This window comes from Myotis brandtii, unplaced genomic scaffold, assembly GCF_000412655.1.
Source record: "Myotis brandtii unplaced genomic scaffold, ASM41265v1 scaffold123, whole genome shotgun sequence".
NCBI classification, from domain to species: Eukaryota; Metazoa; Chordata; class Mammalia; order Chiroptera; family Vespertilionidae; genus Myotis; species Myotis brandtii.
In genome coordinates this window covers 17,273,906-17,296,657 of record NW_005354291.1, presented here as the reverse complement: position 1 = coordinate 17,296,657, position 22,752 = coordinate 17,273,906, and the positions used below count along the sequence as shown (strand labels likewise).

The window sequence follows — 22,752 nt, the reverse complement described above, 5'->3', positions numbered from 1 at the left end:
CTAAATAGAGGAGAAATATCCATTAAGAATATAGTATTAAAATACATTACTCTAGCCCTCAGATAATAAAGGAAAATGAATTTGACAAAATAAAAACTTTCCCTAATCAGGTGGTTCGATCTAGTCTGTTGAATATATACAGAAATGATAAGCTTCAAATATAACGTTAAAGAATTTTTTTTTTAGTGTTGAACAGAAAAAGAACAAGAAAACTTGCTGGTCAACTCTCATATGAAATTTTATTTTTATCTTCTTATAATAATAATATATCACCTGAAAAGAAAGTTTATTCCATCATTATGGTTGTAAATCCATAATTTAAATTCAGTCAATTGAAACAGAGCAAGACTTATGTAAACTTTTGCTCTTCTAGTAATTACTTTTTAATTCTATGGAGATGCAAAATAGTACATAAACATAACTAAATTTATTCCATTTAGGAGGTTAGGTTGTTTTTCAGTATATGTCATTCTGAATTGCTGTCTTTTTTGTATGCCAACTGATTATATACGGTCCAATATCCATTAAATTATCTGCCTGTTTCAGTCATGATCTTGATATAAGTTTAAAATGGAGACTTCAGAAAATTAACTGATGGTTTCAAATGAAGGACATATTTTGGCACCTATTGTCCATATTATTATATGATGCTATCATACATAAATGCCTTATTTTAAAAAAGCTAAAACAATTTTATTTTTCTTTGAAGGTATCTTTGAAATGAGAGGTAAATGGTTATTATAAAAATAAAACTGAAAATACTAAACTAATAATTCATCCATTTTAAATATCCTACTTCTGAATTATTTTTCATCAGATGTATACTTGTATCCATTCTGCTATATTAAAGTTTCAGCTATAAGAAAGATAGTAGTTAGTGTGCATTAAAGATAAAGAAATAATCTAAACGTGCTATGTGATTAAAATGTTTCTCTCTTATCTTATTGTTTTAATTTCTCTACCAGAGAGTTAAACAGAGGGCAAGAGGCAGGGTGTTATACTTTCTGTAAGACTTTCTCAGTGTTACCTTTGATCAGTCCCAATGCTTCTCTTGACTTTAACCTTGTCTTCTCCTGAATTCAGGTGTAAACTATAAATAAAAATATATAGATTCATTATCATCTGATATGCTATTACTACACCACAAAATTTGAGGAGATGAAAGAAAAAGGCAGAATGTACATTCTAAGGCAGTATTTCCAAATGTGTGTTCTGAGTAGTTCTAGTTTTTTTCATATGCACATCACAAAAACTAGCTGCACAGTCAAATAAGCTAAGCAACTAAGTTCCCTTGCTTTCTTTTCAAGGTGAACATGCATGTCAGTATAATACTAAAGCATCTGAGATATCTAGAGTGGCTTCAGTTTATTTAATAATGTACTTCCTGATCTCATTTGACCAATTGATCCCTTTCTCTGTGTTATTATGTCTCTTGGGTATATAGAATATATGCTTAGGGTTCACAAAATACATTTTAGAAAGCTAATTTTAGTATAAAACTGTGAAAACAAGGTCAGAGGAGCATATATGGTGCAACTATTTGCTTGAGCTTTAGTGAAGTATTTAAATAGAAGAGTGAGAGATAATTTTGAAAAGTTAGGTTACAATCAGACTGTAGATGCCTTATCTTATAAAAAATGGTCTCCAAACTAGGGTGCATGCAACCCAGGGGATGCTCTAGATGGCCTCCTGGGATCTGAGAAGAAACTAATATTTAATTATCGTCTTTTCAATTGTGGTACATTATAACATATAATATATTCATTAAGTAACACATACACACACACACACACACACACACACATACAGCCTAATATGCAAAGTGTCCCCTCAGGAGTTCGCTATGACGAGCACTGACCACCAGGGGTGGCACAGAATGAAGGGAGGCCCCGGCCAGCAGCCAGAAGGCCCCGATTGGCCCTGATCGCCGGCCAGGCCTAGGGACCCTACTCACGCACAAATTTCATGCACCAGACCTCTAGTGTATATATAATTTCTTTTAAAATCACAAATATATTTTGGGAGTACAGGCCAAATTTAAAAATAAAATGATTAGGATCCAAAATCAATAATTTTTTTAAATTACTGCTGCAACACTGAAGCTTTTGTGTAAAGAAAAAACATAATATAGAATTGTTGTAGAAAGATTATGAATATGGCATATGTGTGTATTGTGTGCTGTGTGTGTGGGTATAATCAGAGAAAGATAGAGTAATATAAAATTAGATACTACTTTTTATTTCTCAAATAATTCATCCTGTCACTTACCTGATATTAACCACGTAAACAGTATAGTTCCAATTCTGGAAGGTTGAATTAAGCTGAAAAATACAATGGAAAGGGTGAGTTTTGGTAAAACTTTAAAAAAAAATCTGAATCAAGTTTCTTCCCTCCCAAAAGGTAAGTTATTATTGGAATAAGACCCTGGGAAAATCCCAGAGAGCAAAAGGAGTGAAAGAAAGGTAAAGATAACAGTTACTACATCACTGTATGCCAAGAACTTTACAAATGTTATTTCTTTTGACCCAAGACAACGAATGAGATAGGTATTATCTGCCCCTGCTGCCTTTTCAATGAAGAAACTGAGCTTAACAGAGATGGAATAGCTTGCCCAAAGTTACCCAACTAAGAATGAGTAGATTCCAGATTGGAACTCAAGTCTGTCTGGAAACACTATGCTTTCCCCTCCAGCTCATATTATAATGGGCTGCCGAGTTAGTCCTAACACTGAGAACTAAGCTATAAGAGGGAAGATGGAAATGATAAACACTTCCACAGTCTTCATTCAACAGACACCAAGGGGCAATAACATGTTTTCCTAGTAATTACAATCTCATAAAAATATTAGTACTAAGAAAAATTATGTCAACAGTATAAACCTTTAAATAAACAAGAAGTATATCCAACATTTTGGGAGCTATGTTAATTATTATCTGGTTATTTAACAGTCTTTTTAGGTCTCAGCACCAGACTTTTTAATGAAGCAATGATTCTTCTCATTATAAATAATCAATTTTCATTATGCATTGTCCAATACAATCACAAAACAGGATTTCCTTACTGATGTGAAATTCTCTTATTTATATATCACTCCCAAAGGGTTTCTTTTTTAGGTCACTTCTCATATAAACATTTAGCATTACTTGCAAAAATTCTAAAATTAAATGTAAATTTTATGAAATTCTGGCAATAAAAGCTAACTTTTTATATTGTAATAGTAATAATATGAATCAGGGACACCACTTATATTTCCTCTGTTATCAAGTATCTGCTTTGGTATCATGCATCTTAAGCTGATAGTGTCCAGCAAAGCTTAGCTTCTGATGAGAATGATCCTATGTTGAAAAGCATTCCTGAAATAAGTATAAATGTAAAATGATACCTCTCTAAAGCAGATTCTCCAGTGAAGACTAATTTTTGAGATTCATAACATTAGACGTGGTTTATTTGGAAATGAAAATAAAGAGTTTTATCTTTTGAAAACACTCTGACTTTAAAAAAAGAACAATGCTAGAAAAAAAATGGGATGCAATAATATACTCTTTCTGTCAAGACCGCTCTCTGTTTAGAAATGAAATATCTTCCAGTGTTTAAATTAATCACTACAGTTAATGTGTCATTCCAAAAAGTCAACAGTAGCATTTTCTTCAACTTCTATTAGAGAATTTCACTTTTACCCCCAGTTTTGTAATAGAGTTGTTAATTACATACTATTATTTTCTGTGATCAACTTGTTTTAAAGGGTGTAACCTTTAAAAATAAGACTATGTTTTCCTATCATTCAAATATGTTACATGCATATAATATATTGTCACCACTACGTCTCAAAGAATGGTTTAACTCTCTTTTGCCACCAAGGACACATTTATTAGGCACCTATAAAAAACTATTTTTCTTACTTCAGAATGTATATCCAAGTGACTTTATTCACAACAGCTGTTTAACTGTAATAGGATTATATATAAAAAGTAGTTCAAAGTACCACAGTTTACCATAGATAGGAAAAATTAAAAAAATAATGAAAATCTGTGAAAGAAAATTTTTTATACTGTATAAGGAAGAAAAATATAAAAGAAAACATATTAAAGTTTTTAAATTGAAAATTACAAAAAATTTCAGCAATATAATACAGGTTAAATAAATTATACTGTAAATATGCATCAAATGATGCAAATAAATGACAGCCACATCATGGAACCCTATGCAGTGTTTAAAAAAAAAAAAGATAAAAGGAGGTCTCTATGTACTAATGTTATAAATCTGGTAATAACAAAAATAAGAATGGTGTGTAAAATATGTTACTTTTAGTGTAAAAGGGATAAAACAATCTTACTTTCTTTTATATGCACAAATTCTAAAAAAACCCAAGAAAAAAAACAGTGATTTCCAGGTTCATCTCCATGTAAGCTACAAGGATGGGTGGAAGACTTTCATGATACAGTAAGTCCTTGCTTAAAGTCATCAATAGCTTCTGTGACTTTAAGCAAAATTATGTATAATGAAACTCATTTTACCATAGGCTAATTGATGTAAATAAGAATCAAGTATCTATGGCATCTCATCAGTGTTAGAACAAAATGACATGAATGAAATGGCATATTCGAGGACCTACTGTATATCTTTTTATACCTTTTGTTTTTGATACAAAAATTCTCAAAAAATAATAAAATAAGAAATATACTTTTAAAAATAGTGCTGAAAATGCATGCATATTATAGCAAATAAAGATACCTACCAACACACATTTCCATTTGTGTGGCATTTCTCGTTTGGACATGAATAGTCTATTAGGCTCAGTTTCTTGTCCTTTTTTTCAAATGCACTTCTCTTTCTATGCATAAGCATAATACCTCACGTACTTATCAATTTATACATTTATAATGAACAACACCTATGTACCAGTATCATCTGTGGATTGAGTTAGCCAAACAGCAAGGTCTTTTCCAGATTTCCAGAGGTTAACAGTATAAAAACAAAAAAGAAATTTTACAAGTTCACTTACCCATTCTGCCACCTTGTTCTGTACTTTTACCTCAGGGTGATGAAGGATGTTTTGAATCACTATGGAAATTCTATAGATAATTCCATCTGTCCATTAGAAATAGGATTTAGCCCATTAATTATATTTCAGAGCCATATAATTATTAAGGTAAATCTACAATCATATAATTTCATACAATTTAAAAGAAACATCTACACAGGTACAGAAAAATTGAGATTTTTTTACTTTATGTTCACTGACCTTTGCAACTTCTTAGAGTTACTGATTATACATATAGATACTTCATTCATTGCTCCTAAATCCTCACCTGCACATTTCTTCCTATTTTTAAATTCTATAAATTTCTGATATCTATGGTCTGTAAAGTAGTGACCCTTCATGTACACTTTGGTTTCTTGCAATAAGAACTTATCCTTTTTTTGTACGTTATAAAGAGTTGGGCATGTGAAAGCGAGTGGGATGATGGGCAGACAGTAACTTGAAAAAGAACAGGCTTACACATATTTACTACTTGGGCCCCTTATTCTCCCTTTCCTTTCTTTCTCCTCCCCAACAAAGCTTTACTTCTACTAAGTTATTGGGTTGGATTTCACTTATTTTTTTCATCAAAATTTCATGAATGTAGTCATTTGTACCAAAGTAGAGGGGAAAAAATAATATTTTCAGAAAGAATTTCAATTGTACTACCTTGATTTAAAAAATAAAACAATGTCAGAGAAAGTTCTGCTTTTTTTTGGGGGGGGTGGGGGGGCAATCTTTAAAGTAGTATACTACACACACACACTACACACATACACACACACACACCAAACTCATCAGCCAGGACCTGCTAAATCTCTCTAGATGCTTGTTACAGGGCACCATGCTAAAATATAATAGGTTACTGAGAGAAAAAAAAAATTTGAATCTCCTCTATAGTCAATCATCTTTCTTCATGTTTATGTTTTGGTATGTCTTGAGTAAAATATACATAGAAAACATAGAAATATGTAATTAAAACAATGATAAGAAATGGATTTAATAAAGATTTTGGGGAGCAGTACCAAAAAATTACAAAAAGTATTCCTCCCGAATCTACCAAAATGTAAATTGCTATCCAATTACTAAAGGAATGTTTTTCCAATCTATGGGTCAGAATCTTATGCAAAAAAAAAAAAAAATCAAAAAAAAATATCACCACTCTAGATGTCATATAAATATATGAAATTGATACAGGTCCAAGTGAGATTAATTTATAAAGATTATGTTATTTTAGCTTCTAAAAGTCTTCAGTTATTTGAATGATCTTGAATTTGTATTCTCTTAAAAATATTCTGAATGGAAATATTGAGAAAGATATTTAAAATAAATAATAATTCGGACAAAAAACCCTTTATACTCTAGATCTTATCATATCAAAACATGGACATTCCAAGTGATTGAGAGGAAATTCAAGTTGCAGAGGTCCAGGATTCTATATTTAGTTCAGATTCCTAGGGATCTTCTGTGAATGTTCCCTGATGCCAGTATAGTAACTGAAAAGCTGCCACTAGATGGAGATCTAAAGCATGTGTTTGTTCAACAGTAGTTAGCAATCTTTCCCTCTCAGGAAAATATTACAAAATACTAATTATCAGTGTTTTATATCACTGACATTTCTGAAATTTTATAGAAGCATCCAAATAGTTAAGATACTTTTCTTTAAATTTTAAATATTTTCTACCTCACTTTTTTCAGTTCACTGTTTTTATAAATGAAAAAGACATCTGAGGCAGACTAAATCAATTTATAAATATAGTACTCTCCTTAGAGTTACATTTCTGAAAGCAAATAAAATATGTGAATATGCCAAAAAACCTAGCATCTTGTGTTACAGATTCTCTTGTGCTGTGGATCATTATCAAGTAGTCTCTCCTCAGAAGCCTCAGAATGTGGTATTTTTATACTTAGCTGAAAGCTACTCAGCAGAGGCTACTTGTTATACTTATTTTTAAAAATTTGAATAATGTAGTTAACAATTAATCCTGAGGAATGTCCAAGAGTGAATTGTCAAAACAAAATAAAATGTCCACCAAAGGGTTGGTGAAAGGGGTTTTGAGTTGCAGCAAAATAACTGGTTAAGCACAGCCAGTGCAGAAAATGCACAATGAAGACACTGATGCAGGCTTTTCCATGTCATCCTCGCAGTCTTCCCTATAAACGTTACAACTCCCACAGTGACTCAATAGAAAAGCTATTCACAAATCTTCATTTGTTCCAGAGACATCAAAAGATGAATGCTTTTTCCTAATAATGGCACCCAGGCCAGAAAAATTCATGAGAGACATTTCTTTGGGGAAAAAAGTGTGTAAGAATATATCCATTTTTCAATTAGATAACACTTCAAGCCATGAAGAATATCAAACTACGAATTATTATTTGCCATTACACATGATATTAAAAAATCTTATTCCTGTCTGGAGATCTTTCTCCAATTTAATTTTTCCTTTTTGTCTTCTTAATACACTTTTTGGAGTTTCTTAGAAGATACAAAAATGACATACTTTACTCTATAGTCAAGGTTGTGAAATATAGATTTGAAAAGTAGATTTTTTTTAAAAATCCTCACTGAGGATATTTTTTAAAAAATTATTTGAGAGAGAGAAGAAAAGGAGGGAGAGAGAGAGAGAGAGAGAGAGGCGAGAGATAAACATCAGTTACCTCCCACAGGCACCCCAACCAGGGATCGAATACATACAACCTAGGTATGTGTTCTGACCAGGAATCAAACCCACCAGTGCTGAAAGGTAGATTTTAAAATATATATTTGAAAAGGTAGATGTTCATTTATAAAGCAAATGTTATTTTAGATTCAAGTTTATTTCTTTGAACTAGTGATGAGACAATTACGATATGACAGTGGTATTTGTAATATGACAGGAGCCCTGCTCATCCTACACACACAATTTCTTTAAGTACAGCTAGATTGATTGTTGGATCCATACAAATATCATGAGAGGATATTTTTTATTTGAGTACTTAAATGCATGTGAGAAACTAGAAGCAGTGTTACTATATCACTTGTAAGCTAGGTTTTTAGAACCGTAAAGACTAACAAAGGTATTTCCTTACTTGGGTTGCTGACCTCACAAAAGTTTAACACACAGTAGCATTAGAGTGATGCTGCAAGCATAGAAAATGTAATTTTGAATGGAAACAAAAATTAATCAAAGAGCTTTTTTGGGAATATAATAGAAAAGGCTAAAAGTTATATGTGAAAATAACTAGGTTATCCAGTAGTTCCTGAAATATCTGTGAAAAGTAGCTTAAAAGATAAGATTTTCTTAGTATATAATCTGAGGTATCATATCAAAGTCCTATTGAAAATAACAAAAAAATTCTTGACACAGAAAAATAGGAACATTTCACAAAAGTGGGAAAAGAACATTTAATTGATATATTGAAGAAATATGTCTGATTGTTAACCAATTTCAACCCCACTCCCCTCTCTGTTGATGAACACAGTAAAACTCTTTGATAGTCCAGAGTTTAAGAACGCAGGTAAGGTAGAAAATAGATTTGACAGTTCGCTCATCTTTCTTACAGTGAACAAAATAAATTCTCTAATACAGGGTGGGCAAAAGTAGGTTTACAATTGTGAGTACACGAAATACTGAGTTTATTCATGTATTATTATTTATTAATTACTGTATTATTTTCCATATGAACAACTTTAAACTACTTTTGCTCCACTCTTATATCAGATCATAGACCTGAGAATGTTCACTATATCAGATTCTCAAAGAATAAAAAAAGTGCATCAGAAATTGTTGGCAGTATGTGAATGATCTTAGATAGTCCAGGACATGACATCAAATCCCACTTATTCACAAGGTGAACAAGTAATTCTCTTCAATTATTGCAAATTTGACTACATCAAAGAAAAAATCTTACTTAGATTATCATCTATCTCTAACTGTTACTCTCCCTTATAAAAAAAGACAATAAAGGCTTTGGGGGCTGAGATGTGAGAAAGCAATAGGATATAGGGAGAATCCAATGACATTGTTTTCATTATATTTATTTTCACTTCTTTTTTAAAACCAGTGGCTATGCTTTAATTCTACAGCAGTGATATCAATTTTTTCCATCCAAATAAAAATGTTTAAGCAAAAAAAAAAGTGAGCCAATTTAGAAAAAACACCACTCCTATGAAATGGATAATAGAGATGGTTCAAGGATGTGATTAAAAGATGGTATACAAATTTGAATACACAATTTTGAAATTATTTCTACTACATGATAACCTATAAATATTTTTAAATATTTTAAAATGCTAAGATTATATTTTTATCAAGAATCATCTGAATTAGAATATTTTTCTTAAATGTGGTCGCCAAACCATTTCAATTGACTTTAACATCTGCTTGCTTTGTTGAAACTCCAATAAAGGCTATGACGCAGAGAGATATGGAGTAAACAAGGCTCTCTTCAAGAATGTCAGAAATGACACGACTGGGTGAATACAGCTCTACTCCACCAAGTCAAGGACTCTGTAACATCATATAAATGTTCTTGGGCAGTAGAGGATGTGCCAGTCCTGGAGGGAGAATGCCACAGAGGCTCTTTGTATGTTCATACAAAGAACGAAGTACTTCGTTAGAATTATAATATTCCCATCTACTGGCTGGCGTCCATGTGAAATATGCACTGGAAACTTCAGCTGCTGTTGCTTTCTTGGGGGTTGCTGGAATTTTTGCTCCATCATAAATCTCCTTGGTGTAACTACCAGAATAACCATAAACACTTCCCTGAATCGATGTCTTTATAACCCTTTACATTTCATGTAAAATATTCCATACTTCCAATTTAAACGTCCTTACAGAGGAAGTTGATGTAACCCCAAAGCCAAAAGAAAAAATTAACTATGTATGTTTCTTTTCTCTGGGTTTTGGTCCCTGGTGCTACATTAACAGATGTCTTGGCCTCACAACTTAAATTATTGGAGTGAGAAAATCTCTTTGTTTCTAATACCTCATGTTTGAGAATATTACTGTATTTGAGGCTATGGTGTAGTCACCTGATTGGAATTTCTCTTTTTCAGAAGAAACTAAAATCATTTACTCTGAATTACCAAAAGGCTATGTATATGGTCCATATAGGAAACTGATTGATTTATGATTTAGTTGATAGACAATCATATTCTAATCATTATTGGTCAACAAATAAAAACACAGAGCAAATTATTACCATGTAAAGTAATTTAAATGTCACAAATATTTAAACATAAAGTTGGCTTTAGTGAAAAGTTAAATTACTAAAAGTAGATTTTTAAAATTATAAAACCCTTTAGAAAGTAGTTTCCTGAAGAGAGTAATCTAACAAAAGACCATGAAAAAAATGTTTTTTCTGCTGTCTCTAGCATAATATAAATTCATTCCTTTTCATCAAATGAATTTCTCATAAAATTTCCTTTGAAAGAAATTTTAGCTAAAAGTACAGATGAGTGGTACTGGAAGTGAACTCATTCCACTGGTCACTAGAATGAGGAACTCAAGAGAACCAAGGGATTTTATTTATTTTACTAGTCGTGCAAATGTACCAGTTGATTCCAATAATAGAAACTTTGTTGAAACATTAGATATTTCCACCCTGAAAATACAATTTTTATTACATCAGACATATTACAAATATAAAAGGTAGTTTCTTACCATTCCTTTGTTTATCGATTCTATTAGTAACAGGCATGTTAGTGGTGACAGTAGGTGGTGTAGTACTAGGAGAGCTTACAGTAGCTGCTAACAAAGATGAGAAAAATGTAATTTTGCAAGGAGCACATGGCAGTTAATATGGATGAGCAACCTATAATTAATTCATGACACTACATAGAGAAGGAATGGAAACTATTTCTTCCCATTAACTACAACAGACTCTGAGGTTGTAATGCATAAAATAAAGCAATGCTTTCTATGGCACAGTAAGAATCAGTTCACATGGCCTTTGGTATCACATTGCAATAGTCTGGATCTGGCACAGAGGAAATGGAGAAAGGGCATTTAGATTCTAGACCTATGTCTGCAATTAACAGGCGGATGACCACACTGTGAATAAGTAAACCTTTACAGAACTCAGTTTCCTAAGTTTGTAAAAGCAAAAGGTTAGAGGAGACATTCTCTATCACACCAATCAGCTTGAAAATGATCCAAACTAAGTCAGTCTTCCTGATTCACTAAGAACAGAGAAATGAAATCTCAGAGAAAAACATATTTCTCCTTGAGAAGATGAAATAAACAAAATGAAAGAATAAAATGTATAGACTGAATCAATCATTTATAGATCCCAATAACTTTACTGAACAGTGATGGACAAAATGGATTTCATAAGGACAAGCCTAAGGGGGAAACATTTACAAAGCATTATGTCATAGATATGCTTCTGATATTACTAAAACTCAAAGATGAAATTCTTATGTAATGCTTTGAAAATATTTTTCTTTGGAATTCTGAAGGAGATATACAGGGTGGGGCAAAAGTAGGCTTACAGTTGTGAATACATGAAACATAGAGTTAATAAAGCTACTGTAATAATCATTACCTTCATGTCTTTTTCCATTCAAACAATGCTAAACCTACTTTTGCCCTACCCTGTATAAGTAGTAGAAACACTATACATATAATTTTCCTTTAGTTTATCCTAGGGATAAACTAAAACATTTGTATTAATGTACTTTCATATGGACAATAAACATTTGTTGTGTGTCTCATTTTTTAAAATTACCTAAATTTAAGTAATTACCTTCTAAGGGATCTGTAGAAAATACCAAACTTCTTGTTTCAAAATATTCTTTCTTAACTAAAAAATTTGCCATTTCCAAGTGATATGTAATATTTAAGAATGGGGATTCTTTCTGAATTCTTTTTAAAAAAAATGGTAAACAGTCAGTTATATTTATCTTAATGCAAAATGCATCAATAAACAGGAAAATGTTTTGTTTTGTTTCTTGTCATTTAGGACACAGGGGGGTGGATAGCTGGGCATCTGGTCCTGTGACCCAAGGAATCAGTACTATAGGTATCTCAGATTAAAAGAAAAAATAAGTAATTTTTAAAAACCTTTAGTCTTGAACTAGGCAAAATTATTTTTTTCTGTGTCAGATAATTACTTTTAAACTACACTGAGTTTATGGAAACCACTTAATACTTTTATTTTCATAAGGTACTCATTGATAATAATATCAGGAATAATCCCTCAGAAAGGGAACAAGATAATAATGAATTAAAACCCCACTTCCACACTGGAACCACAGAAGACACCTTTAGTTTCTATTCATTTAGTCTCACTTCTAACCCAGGTCACTTTCATGCTATGTTCCTCCTAATAAGAGATCCAGCTTTTATAAAAGGCATGATCATGATTCTTAATGTGGTATATAGAACAAAGAAGTATTAATAGATTAAATGAATGAAAATGGGTCATGGAAATTAGGAACAGCGATAATAAAATTAAAGCAAAATATATAAGTTTAAAACATTCAGGACTTTAATTATGTATTATTTAGCATGCAACTGTTTAGTCCATAATATATCATTAGAATGCTGGCATAATGTAGTCACTATGCATTATAATAACTAATAAAATTATATTAATATTAGTTTAGTATAACTAATTTCATTTCAATATTTAAGTTACATTGCACCTCATAAATTGCCTCACAGCCTTGTCTTAAGCGTAACTGAATATTCAACTTAATTTTTCCTCTTGTTTTTTAGACATGAATACTTTTTCAAGACATTGTATGACTGTATTTATACTGGACCTTTGCAATATTCTTGAGGAGACATAGAGGGGAAAAATGAAATCAACCCTTGGTTAATAGCATATAATCATTCACATTTAAAAAACTCAGTGCTTTATGGAAATGTGGTCATCCAGTCTGTGAATGCATTCTTTCTCCACACTGTACGTACTGTGCACCCACGCAACTAAAACACATCCAGAAATTCTTCTGTTTTTCTGGTTTCTGACTTCCCAAGAGAAAATTAAGATACAAATCAAAACAATAAAAATGCCATTATCCAAAATAGCAAGAAGAAAACAGAGAGACTCCAGAGGACAACGCTGGCTCCCTACCTTGGCAGAGGGTCCCCAGATCGGCACAGTTGGCTAGTTCTGCTGCTGGGAGCGGGATCAGGTAGGAACCTTGATCAACACAGAAGGTTATATAAGTTTGACTTGTGTACAAGATTTAATATTATCCAGGAAAAAAAAAACATGAGTCATATGTTTGGTATAACAGGAGCAGCCCTAAAAGCATCCTCCAATAATACTCCAACATTAAGAGAGTCTCTTAAAGTCTCTGTGTCTTAATTTCTGCACATGCAAAACCAGGTTATTGAAATATCCCTTAAAATCTTTAACTCAACTTATTGGCCATCCACATATGAAAGGAAAAATTTGTGTAAAAAATCCAGGGTCTTTTCACATAATAAATTATACAGCTCTGGTGGAAATCTGTACAGATGAAATAATATACACATCAAGATAAGTTTCAAAACTAAACTTGGCTATTAATACTCATAATATGCACATTTTGTTGCTAGCCACTAACAGATGCTATTGACAATTCCAGAAATACATTTCTATGATTTCAAGGTGGTCTCTGTGTCTTTCTTTTTCAAGCTTTTACTGAGTCATCCTCAGTAGGAAACAAGTTTGAGCTGATTTTCTAGTAGGAGTAGTGAGTTTTCTCTGTTGCATTACATCTTTCTCTGACAATTAACAGACTTTTATAAACAGGCTGAGGTGAGGGAAGCTGGGTTAAACTTTTCACAAAGCATATTGCACTATGAATAAAGACAGAGGATAAATACAAACACACACACATAAATACATGTATTCAATTTTAAAAGGACATGTGATTCCATTCAAATGTTTAAACATTTCCAAACTTTCCTGTGGGAATAGTACCTGCAGGTAGAGCAGGCACAAAAAGATGAGCTAACAAAAGATGTCTAGGTAAATGGTGTGCATGAACAGAAAGCATCCCCAGTTTAATAGCATCTTCATTCTTGATTGCTTCAGGCACCTGGCCCAAGGAAGGAAATCATGTTACCTCAGAAGGGCCCAACCCTACAGGCAAGTCTGTAATGTTAACTGGTACAAAGCTCTCATTACAGGCCTTTACATGTTCATTCAATAAAAATTTACTGACTGTTTATAGTGTACGAGGCTCAGAGGCTAGAGTAATACATGAGATAATGTCCCTACTCTCAGAGAGGCATACATGGGAAATGGCTTCATAGTTCTCTGAATGATATAAGTATTTAGTAGCCCAAAGCAGGACATGACCAGCAGTTTGGTGAGAAGGGAGAAGGGTGCATTCCATTACAAAGAAGAGCTGCGAAGATGAGGAATCACTATACTGATCACGGGATAAGAGACTAGAGATGGGTATTTCTAGCAGACAGAATTACTGAAACATATACCAAGAAGGCTGTGAAGAGATCTGGGTACGCAAGTGACATGGCATCACTGGGTATCTGTAGAAAATTGGTAGGAATGGTCAGATATATAGGCAATGGGTTAAGGGCCTTGTAGAATGTAGGCACCACGAGTGTCTTTCCAAGGATGGTTTATCCCATCCACATCTCAGGTGGGTGCTCAAGCTTTACTGAACAAATTACTGAATGCGTGATGAACAACAGCTCACATTTTGAACTCTTTCTTAAAGGAAATGGGGAAAAAGTGAAAGGAAACTAGGTGAGAAATTTCTATTTATGTTTGAAAACACCTTTGAAGCCCATAACTAATTAGAAGAGGGGAGGTACAAGAAGCATGAATAACCCTATTGATTCAAGTTGGCATCACGACTAAAATGACAATGGACAGAAAGAGATAGATGCAAGGCATTTGCAAGTAGACTGTCTAGGATTCAGAGACTTTTTGGAAGAGGGACAAAAGAGATGAAGACATTTTCTTCTGGTTTCTAGCTTGAGAAATTGGTACATAATAATCTCATAAAAGGAGATAGGAAATACTGGAAGAAGAACAAACTTAGGTGAGGGGGGCTCACCAGTAAATCCAGTAATGAAAACTGAGGTGCCTGAGAGACACCTGGACACACAGCAGGTGCACATGGGTTTGTAAGAGGTCTAGCCAGGCAATACTCAACAGAAGCGATAGCCGGGTCTGGGATCACAGGAGCTTGAGTAAAGATTTGAGAAGGATATAACCATAGATATTCCCTTATTTAAGGATCAGGTTTGAGAAGGTAAAAAGAGCTTCTGGCCAAAACCGGTTTGGCTCAGTGGATGGAGCGTCGGCCTGCGGACTGAGGGGTCCCGGGTTCGATTCCGGTCAAGGGCATGTACCTGGGTTGTGGGCACATCCCCAGTGGGGTGTGTGCAGGAGGCAGCTGATCGATGTTTCTCTCTCATCGATGTTTCTGACTCTCTGTCTCTCTCCCTTCCTCTCTGTAAAAAATCAATAAAATATATTTAAAAAAAAAAAAAAGAGCTTCTGTAGAAGGGTAAAAAATCAATAAAATATATTTAAAAAAAAAAGAGCTTCTGTAGAAGGTGGTTTTTCAGAATTAAAGTGAAGAAAGTTTCATGGAGGGTGTGGCAATACCAAGTGCACAAGAAAGGTCAAGAATGATAAAGACTGAGAAGACCTTTAACTCTGCACTGGAATTTTGGTAGCAGTTCTACAGAACTTAGCTTCAGGAGCGTGGGAACGAAGGACTCTAGATGCCAATGTTTGATTGAGGGGTGAATGCAAAAAGAGGAAGCGTGGCTATGAAAGGAAGCAGAGATAGGAAGGAGAGGTTTTAAAGATTGAAAGCTTGGACAAGTATACCATGGAAAAAGAACATTTGAGGAGACAGAAGTTGAGGTCAGCCTCAGGCAGGACTGAGGTAGAATACTGTCTTGAAAGTTTTCTGCCCATTATTCTTAACTAATGCCCCCTTCTTGCCTGACCTTATTTCTCCTTTAGGTACTTACATGTTAGTAAGGAACTTCTAAAAACTAAAAACTCAAAATGAGTGAGGAAATCTCAGCCACTGTAACAGGCGACAGAGGAGACCCTTGGATGGAGTTCCTGTGCTTCTCAAATTACACACAATGTTGGCAGTCAAAGGCTCCCTGGCCACTCCTGGCCCTGATACAGTATCTCTGGACGACAAAGGGAGATAAGGGGACATTGTTGTGGGAAAGAAGTTTTATGGATAACTGCTTTTCCACTGCAGTATAGTACAGAGCTTAGAGGTGGGGATGGGAAAGAAAACCCAAAGAGTTATGATTTACAGTAAGACATTTGACAATTTTATTTAACATTTTATCAGTGCCATTGTATCATAACAAGTATACATTTCAATATGTGACAACCTTCATGGGAAATTGTAACATTTACTTCTCAATATTTAAGTTGTTAGCTGTTCCTTAAAGCCTAGCAAATGAACATTGCTTTATAAATACTTAATAAACACTACCTTATGGAGATTCAATATAGGAATAGATGTTAAGTTTGATAATTTTGGGGGGATAGTATAAATACAAGTGATGAGTATTATTAGAGAGAAATTATATTGATAAATAAAATATTGCATTATTAAAACACCCAATTATATAATTACATGAAATATAAAAAGTAGATGCAAAAAAAAATTTTTTTTTATTTCTAACTAGTGCCATGCTCAGCATATCTGCATAAAAAGTCACTATTGCTATCGGTTTTCCTAGGCCAACAGATTTACAAACCAGGATATCGTTAAGCAAGCGAGACAATTCTACCTCCTGGATAATGATAATATCTTTTTCATCAAGGAATTGTTTTCAGAATGTAACCTATGTATGTTCACTCATTTTTATAGATACCACAAAGGTGTTTAAAAGGTATTTACTTAATATTAACTGCAAAATTTAGAGTCAAATTTCTTTGGAAAAAATGTAATCATTAAAAATGGGCAGTTGATGAGAAGCTGAAAATCTTTCTTTTCTATTTGTTGTTCTTGCAAAATTATACTACTAAAAGGAATCACTATTTATTTACAGGGGTTGTGGTAAAAAAGATTGATGTGTAGTCAACAACTCATCTCATAACCTATTTAATCACAATCCAAATAATAGTAGACAGCAATGAACCCTTAGCATGAGTTACAATGGGGAAAAATAATTCCTTTTCAATTCCTTCTTTGCAGCTGTACTAAGCTAAATTTTACAATTTTTCCATAAATAAATATATCTCAAATAAAACTATTTCCAAGAATCATTTATGCTCATAAAGAGTTTAAACATCTCCAAATAATAAAGTCCTTTGTAAAGATAAAGTGATTTTATCTTCATTATGTGAATCTAATGTATGTATACGTTATCCTATATAATAAAGAGCTAATATGCTAATTAGACCAGACAGCAGAACAACCTTCCTGAATGACCAGTGGGCAGGGGGCAGGGCCAGCGATCCTGTGCTGCCAGGCCAGCCATGGCGGTCCCAGCACAACCCCTTCTGCAGAAGCGGGACGGGGCTTGACCACAGCACCTCAACCTCTCGCAGCCCCTCCCCTGGCTGGCCCGGCCCCCGATCGCCACCCCCCCAGTAGGTGGGGGGAAGGGCAATGCTAAGGAGCAGAGAACCCAGCTGGTGAGCATAGCAGTAGTGGCGGGAGCCTCTCCTGCTTCCGCAGCAGGTGGGTGGTAAGGGGCGAGGGGTCTTGGACTGCAAGAGAGATGTCCACCTAAGCCAGCAGGTGGACATCTACCAAGGGGTCCCGGACTGTGAGAGGGCGCAGGCTGAGCTGAGGGACCCCCCACCCACTGTACAAATTTTATGCACTGGGCCTCTAGTGTATATATAAAAATGCTACTCAAAAATTTGTTAGGGATGGTAGAAAGAAGTTTATAATGAATCAGTTTTAGGGCATGAAGAACAGAACTATAATAATTGAAAATGAAAGGGTAGGGATCTAAGAGTTGATGATGCCTTAGTAATTAAGGGCTAAATTTTACAATGAAAACAAAAGTTGGTATAAATCCAAACATTTCTAGAAAAGAATAACAACAAAGTTGGGTACTTATGAATTGTATCTTATCTCTATAACCACAGTGGCTAATAAATGGAAGTGCTTGTTAATGCTAGTTAAATAAATGTAATTTGTTTGAACTTAGGCTATTCATTGAGTTGTACTGTATGACACCTCAGGAAAGAGCAGTCAGCGGTAAAATAAATAAAACTGGAAGAGAAGGCACTGTCTGTTCTTTGTGAAAAGTGGTGGACACTAGCCAGTATCTAAACTTGAATCATAACACAGGCAAATACTTGCACCTATAATTAAAGAGCCAGCCAAGAAAACTGTCTATCTATGGAGGTCATAAAACTGAATATGTTTAATGAAAATTGTTCTAAGAAAAAGAATGATGCTATAAAATAACAAGAAGTGCTGCTAAATAAAGCATTTCTTTCTGAAAAAGACTGACAAGATTAGCCATGCTTTTAAGAAACTCTGATGAAAATTTCTTAATTAAGGTATATTTCCCAACTATGCTTAGAATAGTTTAGGAAAACAAACAAACAAAAAAAGTCCAATTCTGAAACTGTTGAAACACTTTTATTTTATTAAGACTAGAATATTTCATATTTGAAAAAATGACAGAATATTTAAATGTAGATAATTCTACTATCTTATTTTCATATGAAAACTTTACTTAGCAATGCACCTTTAGAAAAAAATCTGTTCATTGTCCATCACAAGTTGATTCTGAAATAAAAGTTCACATTTAACAGACATCGTCAGGCCAATGGAATGTTAGGCATGAAATTCTACTTTCCCATTGGTTACTGTACTGATCATTAGTTTGGGGAAATTATTAGTACCATAAACAGCAAGCCACTACATTCTGGGGGAAAGGAAAGGTTAAAATGTTAATAGAGCATACTTTTTTCCAATTCTTGAAGTTTTGCTGAACTAATAAACTTCGATATAATCTGTGTTACAGGTATTTCCTGTCAGTTAATAAGTGACTTGGTTCTTCAACTCCCAAAGCTGATGATTAAACGGCAGAAAACTCCCTCTCCCTGTTATGGTTCCTGAAACTCAGTCCAAGATATCGGAATCTATGAAATGTGGGTGTTTAGTGTCATCTTGGAATGTCAAGAAGACCACTATAAAAATTAAAGTAACTCACATCACTGAGTAGGTAAACTAGTGTCACTCCTTTGAATGAAATCATTTTGAAAATTTATAGATGACTATGATACCTGAGCATGAATCTGATGTATTCTTGTAGTCTTAAGACTTGGGAAAGGAGTTTTAAATATGCTGTTAAAAACAAAGCAACAAAACGAAACAACTCATGGGCATGGCTGTGTTTCAATAAAACTTGAAGAAAATAGATGACCTGCCATAGGCCCTCCTATTTTGTCAATCCCTGGTCTATAGAATTTCTCAGAGAAATTTAGGAATTCTTGTACACTATATCCCTCACATTTTATTATATTAAGGCACTCAAGAAGCATTGCAGAAAAGAAACCTTATTAATTTTAAAAAAACACAAAGACATGTTAACATCCTGGAAAGCTAGCATTTTCCCGCAGAAGACACTCTGGCCAGAAGAGACAGCTCCTCGATCTTCTAGTTTTCACCTGGGTGAGGATTAGCTCACCTGCTCTAGCACTACGTCCCTTTTTCTAGCCCTGCTTATTCTGAAGGACAGTCTTATTTATCTGGTTAAGAATGCATTGCTCTAAAACCAGTTCCTGAATTGGCCACATTATTGAAGTGACATTGGTTAAATTCCTTAACCTTTTTGGGTCTCAGATTTCTCTTCTGCAAAATGAGGTTAATAATAAAAACCACATCATGAGATCTATGTTGTAGAAAATGAGTTAATATGTGACTAGTAAAGTGCTTAAAACAGTACCTAGAAAATAATATATGTATTCAATTAAGTATAAATTAAGTGTTAGCAATAACTAATATACCTAGCTAATTCTTTTCTTTTTCTGTTTTTTTTGTTTTGTTTTGTTTTGGTTGTCGGAGTCCTCAAATTCTGCCCCACAAAAAGACAAATGCTAAATGGTCTTCATTATGACTTTTAGTAATGACCCAGAACATGGTGAAAACAGGCCCCTCTACTAAGGATGCAGGAAGAGTCCCACTGCCCTCCCCTCCTATCCACCATCCCACACCAAACACACATGCTGGACCTTCTCGATTTCCTCACTGAGTAGAAGACTTCTTGGGGATCCTTGAAGGTGCTCTGCTGCTAATCAGACCGAGAGCAGCTGGGGAACACCTCTAGCTCTTACAAAGTCCCACAGTCTCCTTCTGGAACAGGGTCGTGGTTTACCCTCTTTCCAACAACCCACAAGGAAATAACTGGCAAATGACATCACTTAATAGCCTCCCAACATCTGCAGCAGCACCATGACCACACGGAGAGGTGGGTTACCCACAAAGATGGGTAGGTGACAGGAGTTCCCCAGGGCAGCAGGGCAAACACAGGTCAGGGAAACTGGGGAGGTGGCCTCAGGTCTTCACAATGGGGCCCACTTTCTTAAAAATATTGGTAACAAATTTCTGAAAGAGTCCCTTCCAAGGTCACATACAAATTACTTTTTAATATTAGGCCACTTCTCTCCTTTAATAAGAATTATTTCTGCAACTACAAATTATATTTATCAATACCTTAGCTTTAGTCATATAACATTCAATATGATAATGTAACTTTCACATTTTGTATTTTATTAGTCCTGTAGTAAAATAAGGACTTCCAAAATTAACTTAGGTACCCTAGAGAATATTTGATAGAAGTCTATCCTATATAATAAAAGCATAATATGCAAATCAACTGAATGGCAGTACGACCAGTCGGCGGGGGGCGGCACCAGGCCAGCCGAGGCTCATGCCAGCAGGCAGGGCTAAGTGGTGACCAGCAGAAGAGGGGCAATCAGGGGGTGGGGGACGGGGCCAGCTGCTTGCCAGCGGGAGCCAGCCTCTGATCAGCCCACCCTGTTGCCACGGGTGGGACGATGGGGGCGGGGCCGGCCGCTCACTGTGATGTCCCCTGATTGGCAAGCTGGTTGCCTCCCACCGAGGGAGGCCAGACTGCAGCTTAGGCCCACTCTCCCCAGAGCAGGCCTAAGCTGTCAGTCAGACATCCCCTGCGGGCTCCTGGACTGTGAGAGGCTGCAGGCCGGGCTGAGGGACCCACCCGAGTGCATGAATTTTCGTGCAGCGGGCTTCTAGTTTTAATATAATTATGCTACACAGAATTATTTTCTCTAAGCATTTTGCATTTAGCTACATCTAATATTATCACGTTTAAAGTCTCTCAAAAGCAATCAAAGAAAAGAGTATTTGAAACAAATGACAAAGCTCATTTTCAAATAAATAGAATAAAAGTTCAAATAAAACAATGATAATTTCTGATTATCAAAGATTTTCCTTAAATGGACAGTTGTGATGTTTAATACTGACTGAGTAAATATCATGCTTTTAGGTGGTGGTGGTTTATTTAAATAACATAATAAAAATCAGCATTTTGCTGTATCATCTATGTAATTAAAAACAATAACTTATTAGTTTCTTTTTTTTCAGGTCTGGTGTTAATATTTCTATTTGATACATGATAATTATAACTATTGTTTGTTAGTGATAAACTGTGTAATATTTTATGACATAAAGAAAACTTAAAAATGGTATAATCAAAGGCTTTGATTGAAAAAATATGGCTTATAATAAAACGTTTACAATGAATAACTGAGCTATAAACATTTTAAAAATTAAAAGAGCTAATTAATGCTAATTATATATATATGCAAATATATATATATACATGTACTTATTCCACATAAATATATGCATAATGTAATTATATGTGTACATACATAATTTTATATACATATATGTATATGCAATTTTTTGTTGACAAACATATTCATAGAGCAATGCTTTAGAAAAAGAGTTAATAGGCCACAGACTTACCACAGCTTAGGTTGCTTTCAGCTTTCAGAGCTAGGGTTGGGATATTCCAAAAGTCGTTTTGCCAGTCGACCACATTCCCTTTCACATTACAGCTGAGGTTGAAGAGGATTTTGGAACTCATGGAAAAATTCCAAAGTCGAAAGTTATAAATGTCCGCTTTTAGAGAGGCGATTCCATTTTGATTGGAGCCCAACAACAATTTCCCATTCCCAGGAATAACTTTATCAATGCTAGCATTGCATAGAACTATTTTGTGCCATCTTTTGAAAGTTACACCAATATAACCAAAAGAATTATTCCAATCAATGCAGAACTGCTCAAAGCTTTCTGTGAAAATGTCTTCTTTACCCTTCATAGGTAACACGCTGTTTAGTAAACATTTTGAGCCAGCTATAGCTAGAAAGTAGCCACTCTTGTCCTTTCCAAAACTGAGTAATTGTGTGAAGGATGCATTTGAGTAGGAGAAAGCCATCCATTCACTGTCTTCCTTGCCAATTCTGGTTGCTTCAAAACAGAGTGTGAAAGCGCTGAGCTCCGGAATAGAGACAGTTTTTGCAACAGACACCTGGTACACATCTAGTATCTGGGGTAAAATGACCTTTTGATTCCTTAAGGACACAGCGACTAGAACAAAACATAATAACAGATAAAAGATGTTAACTTCAGATACGGACTAATGAGAGATAAAATGTCTGATACACCCAACCACACCATTAATTGACTTTTTTGCCTATGGCTCTCCTCTTTTGCTGTTCATCTACCCTCTATCACCAACCCATTACCTTATAGCAATATTAGTAATAGCAAT

General features: G+C 34.4%; 1 protein-coding gene across 7 annotated transcripts in view; it reads right to left on the bottom strand.

Moving 5' to 3' along the window:
• The window catches only part of ADGRG6 (adhesion G protein-coupled receptor G6), a 137,564-nt gene that overhangs the window by 43,475 nt on the left and 71,337 nt on the right, over positions 1-22,752 (bottom strand). For 3 of the 7 annotated variants that reach the window (XM_005859072.2, XM_005859075.2, XM_014533881.1), the window contains exons 4-9: positions 21,945-22,568; positions 13,091-13,159; positions 10,672-10,758; positions 5,003-5,088; positions 2,269-2,321; positions 1,028-1,090 (exon numbers count right to left, since the gene is read on the bottom strand). In XM_005859072.2, coding sequence (XP_005859134.1) covers positions 1,028-1,090; positions 2,269-2,321; positions 5,003-5,088; positions 10,672-10,758; positions 13,091-13,159; positions 21,945-22,568 — 982 coding nt within the window. The remainder of the gene's footprint in view (positions 1-1,027; positions 1,091-2,268; positions 2,322-5,002; positions 5,089-10,671; positions 10,759-13,090; positions 13,160-21,944; positions 22,569-22,752) is intronic. The other 4 variants (XM_005859073.2, XM_014533882.1, XM_005859074.2 and 1 more) reach the window with 2 other exon arrangements.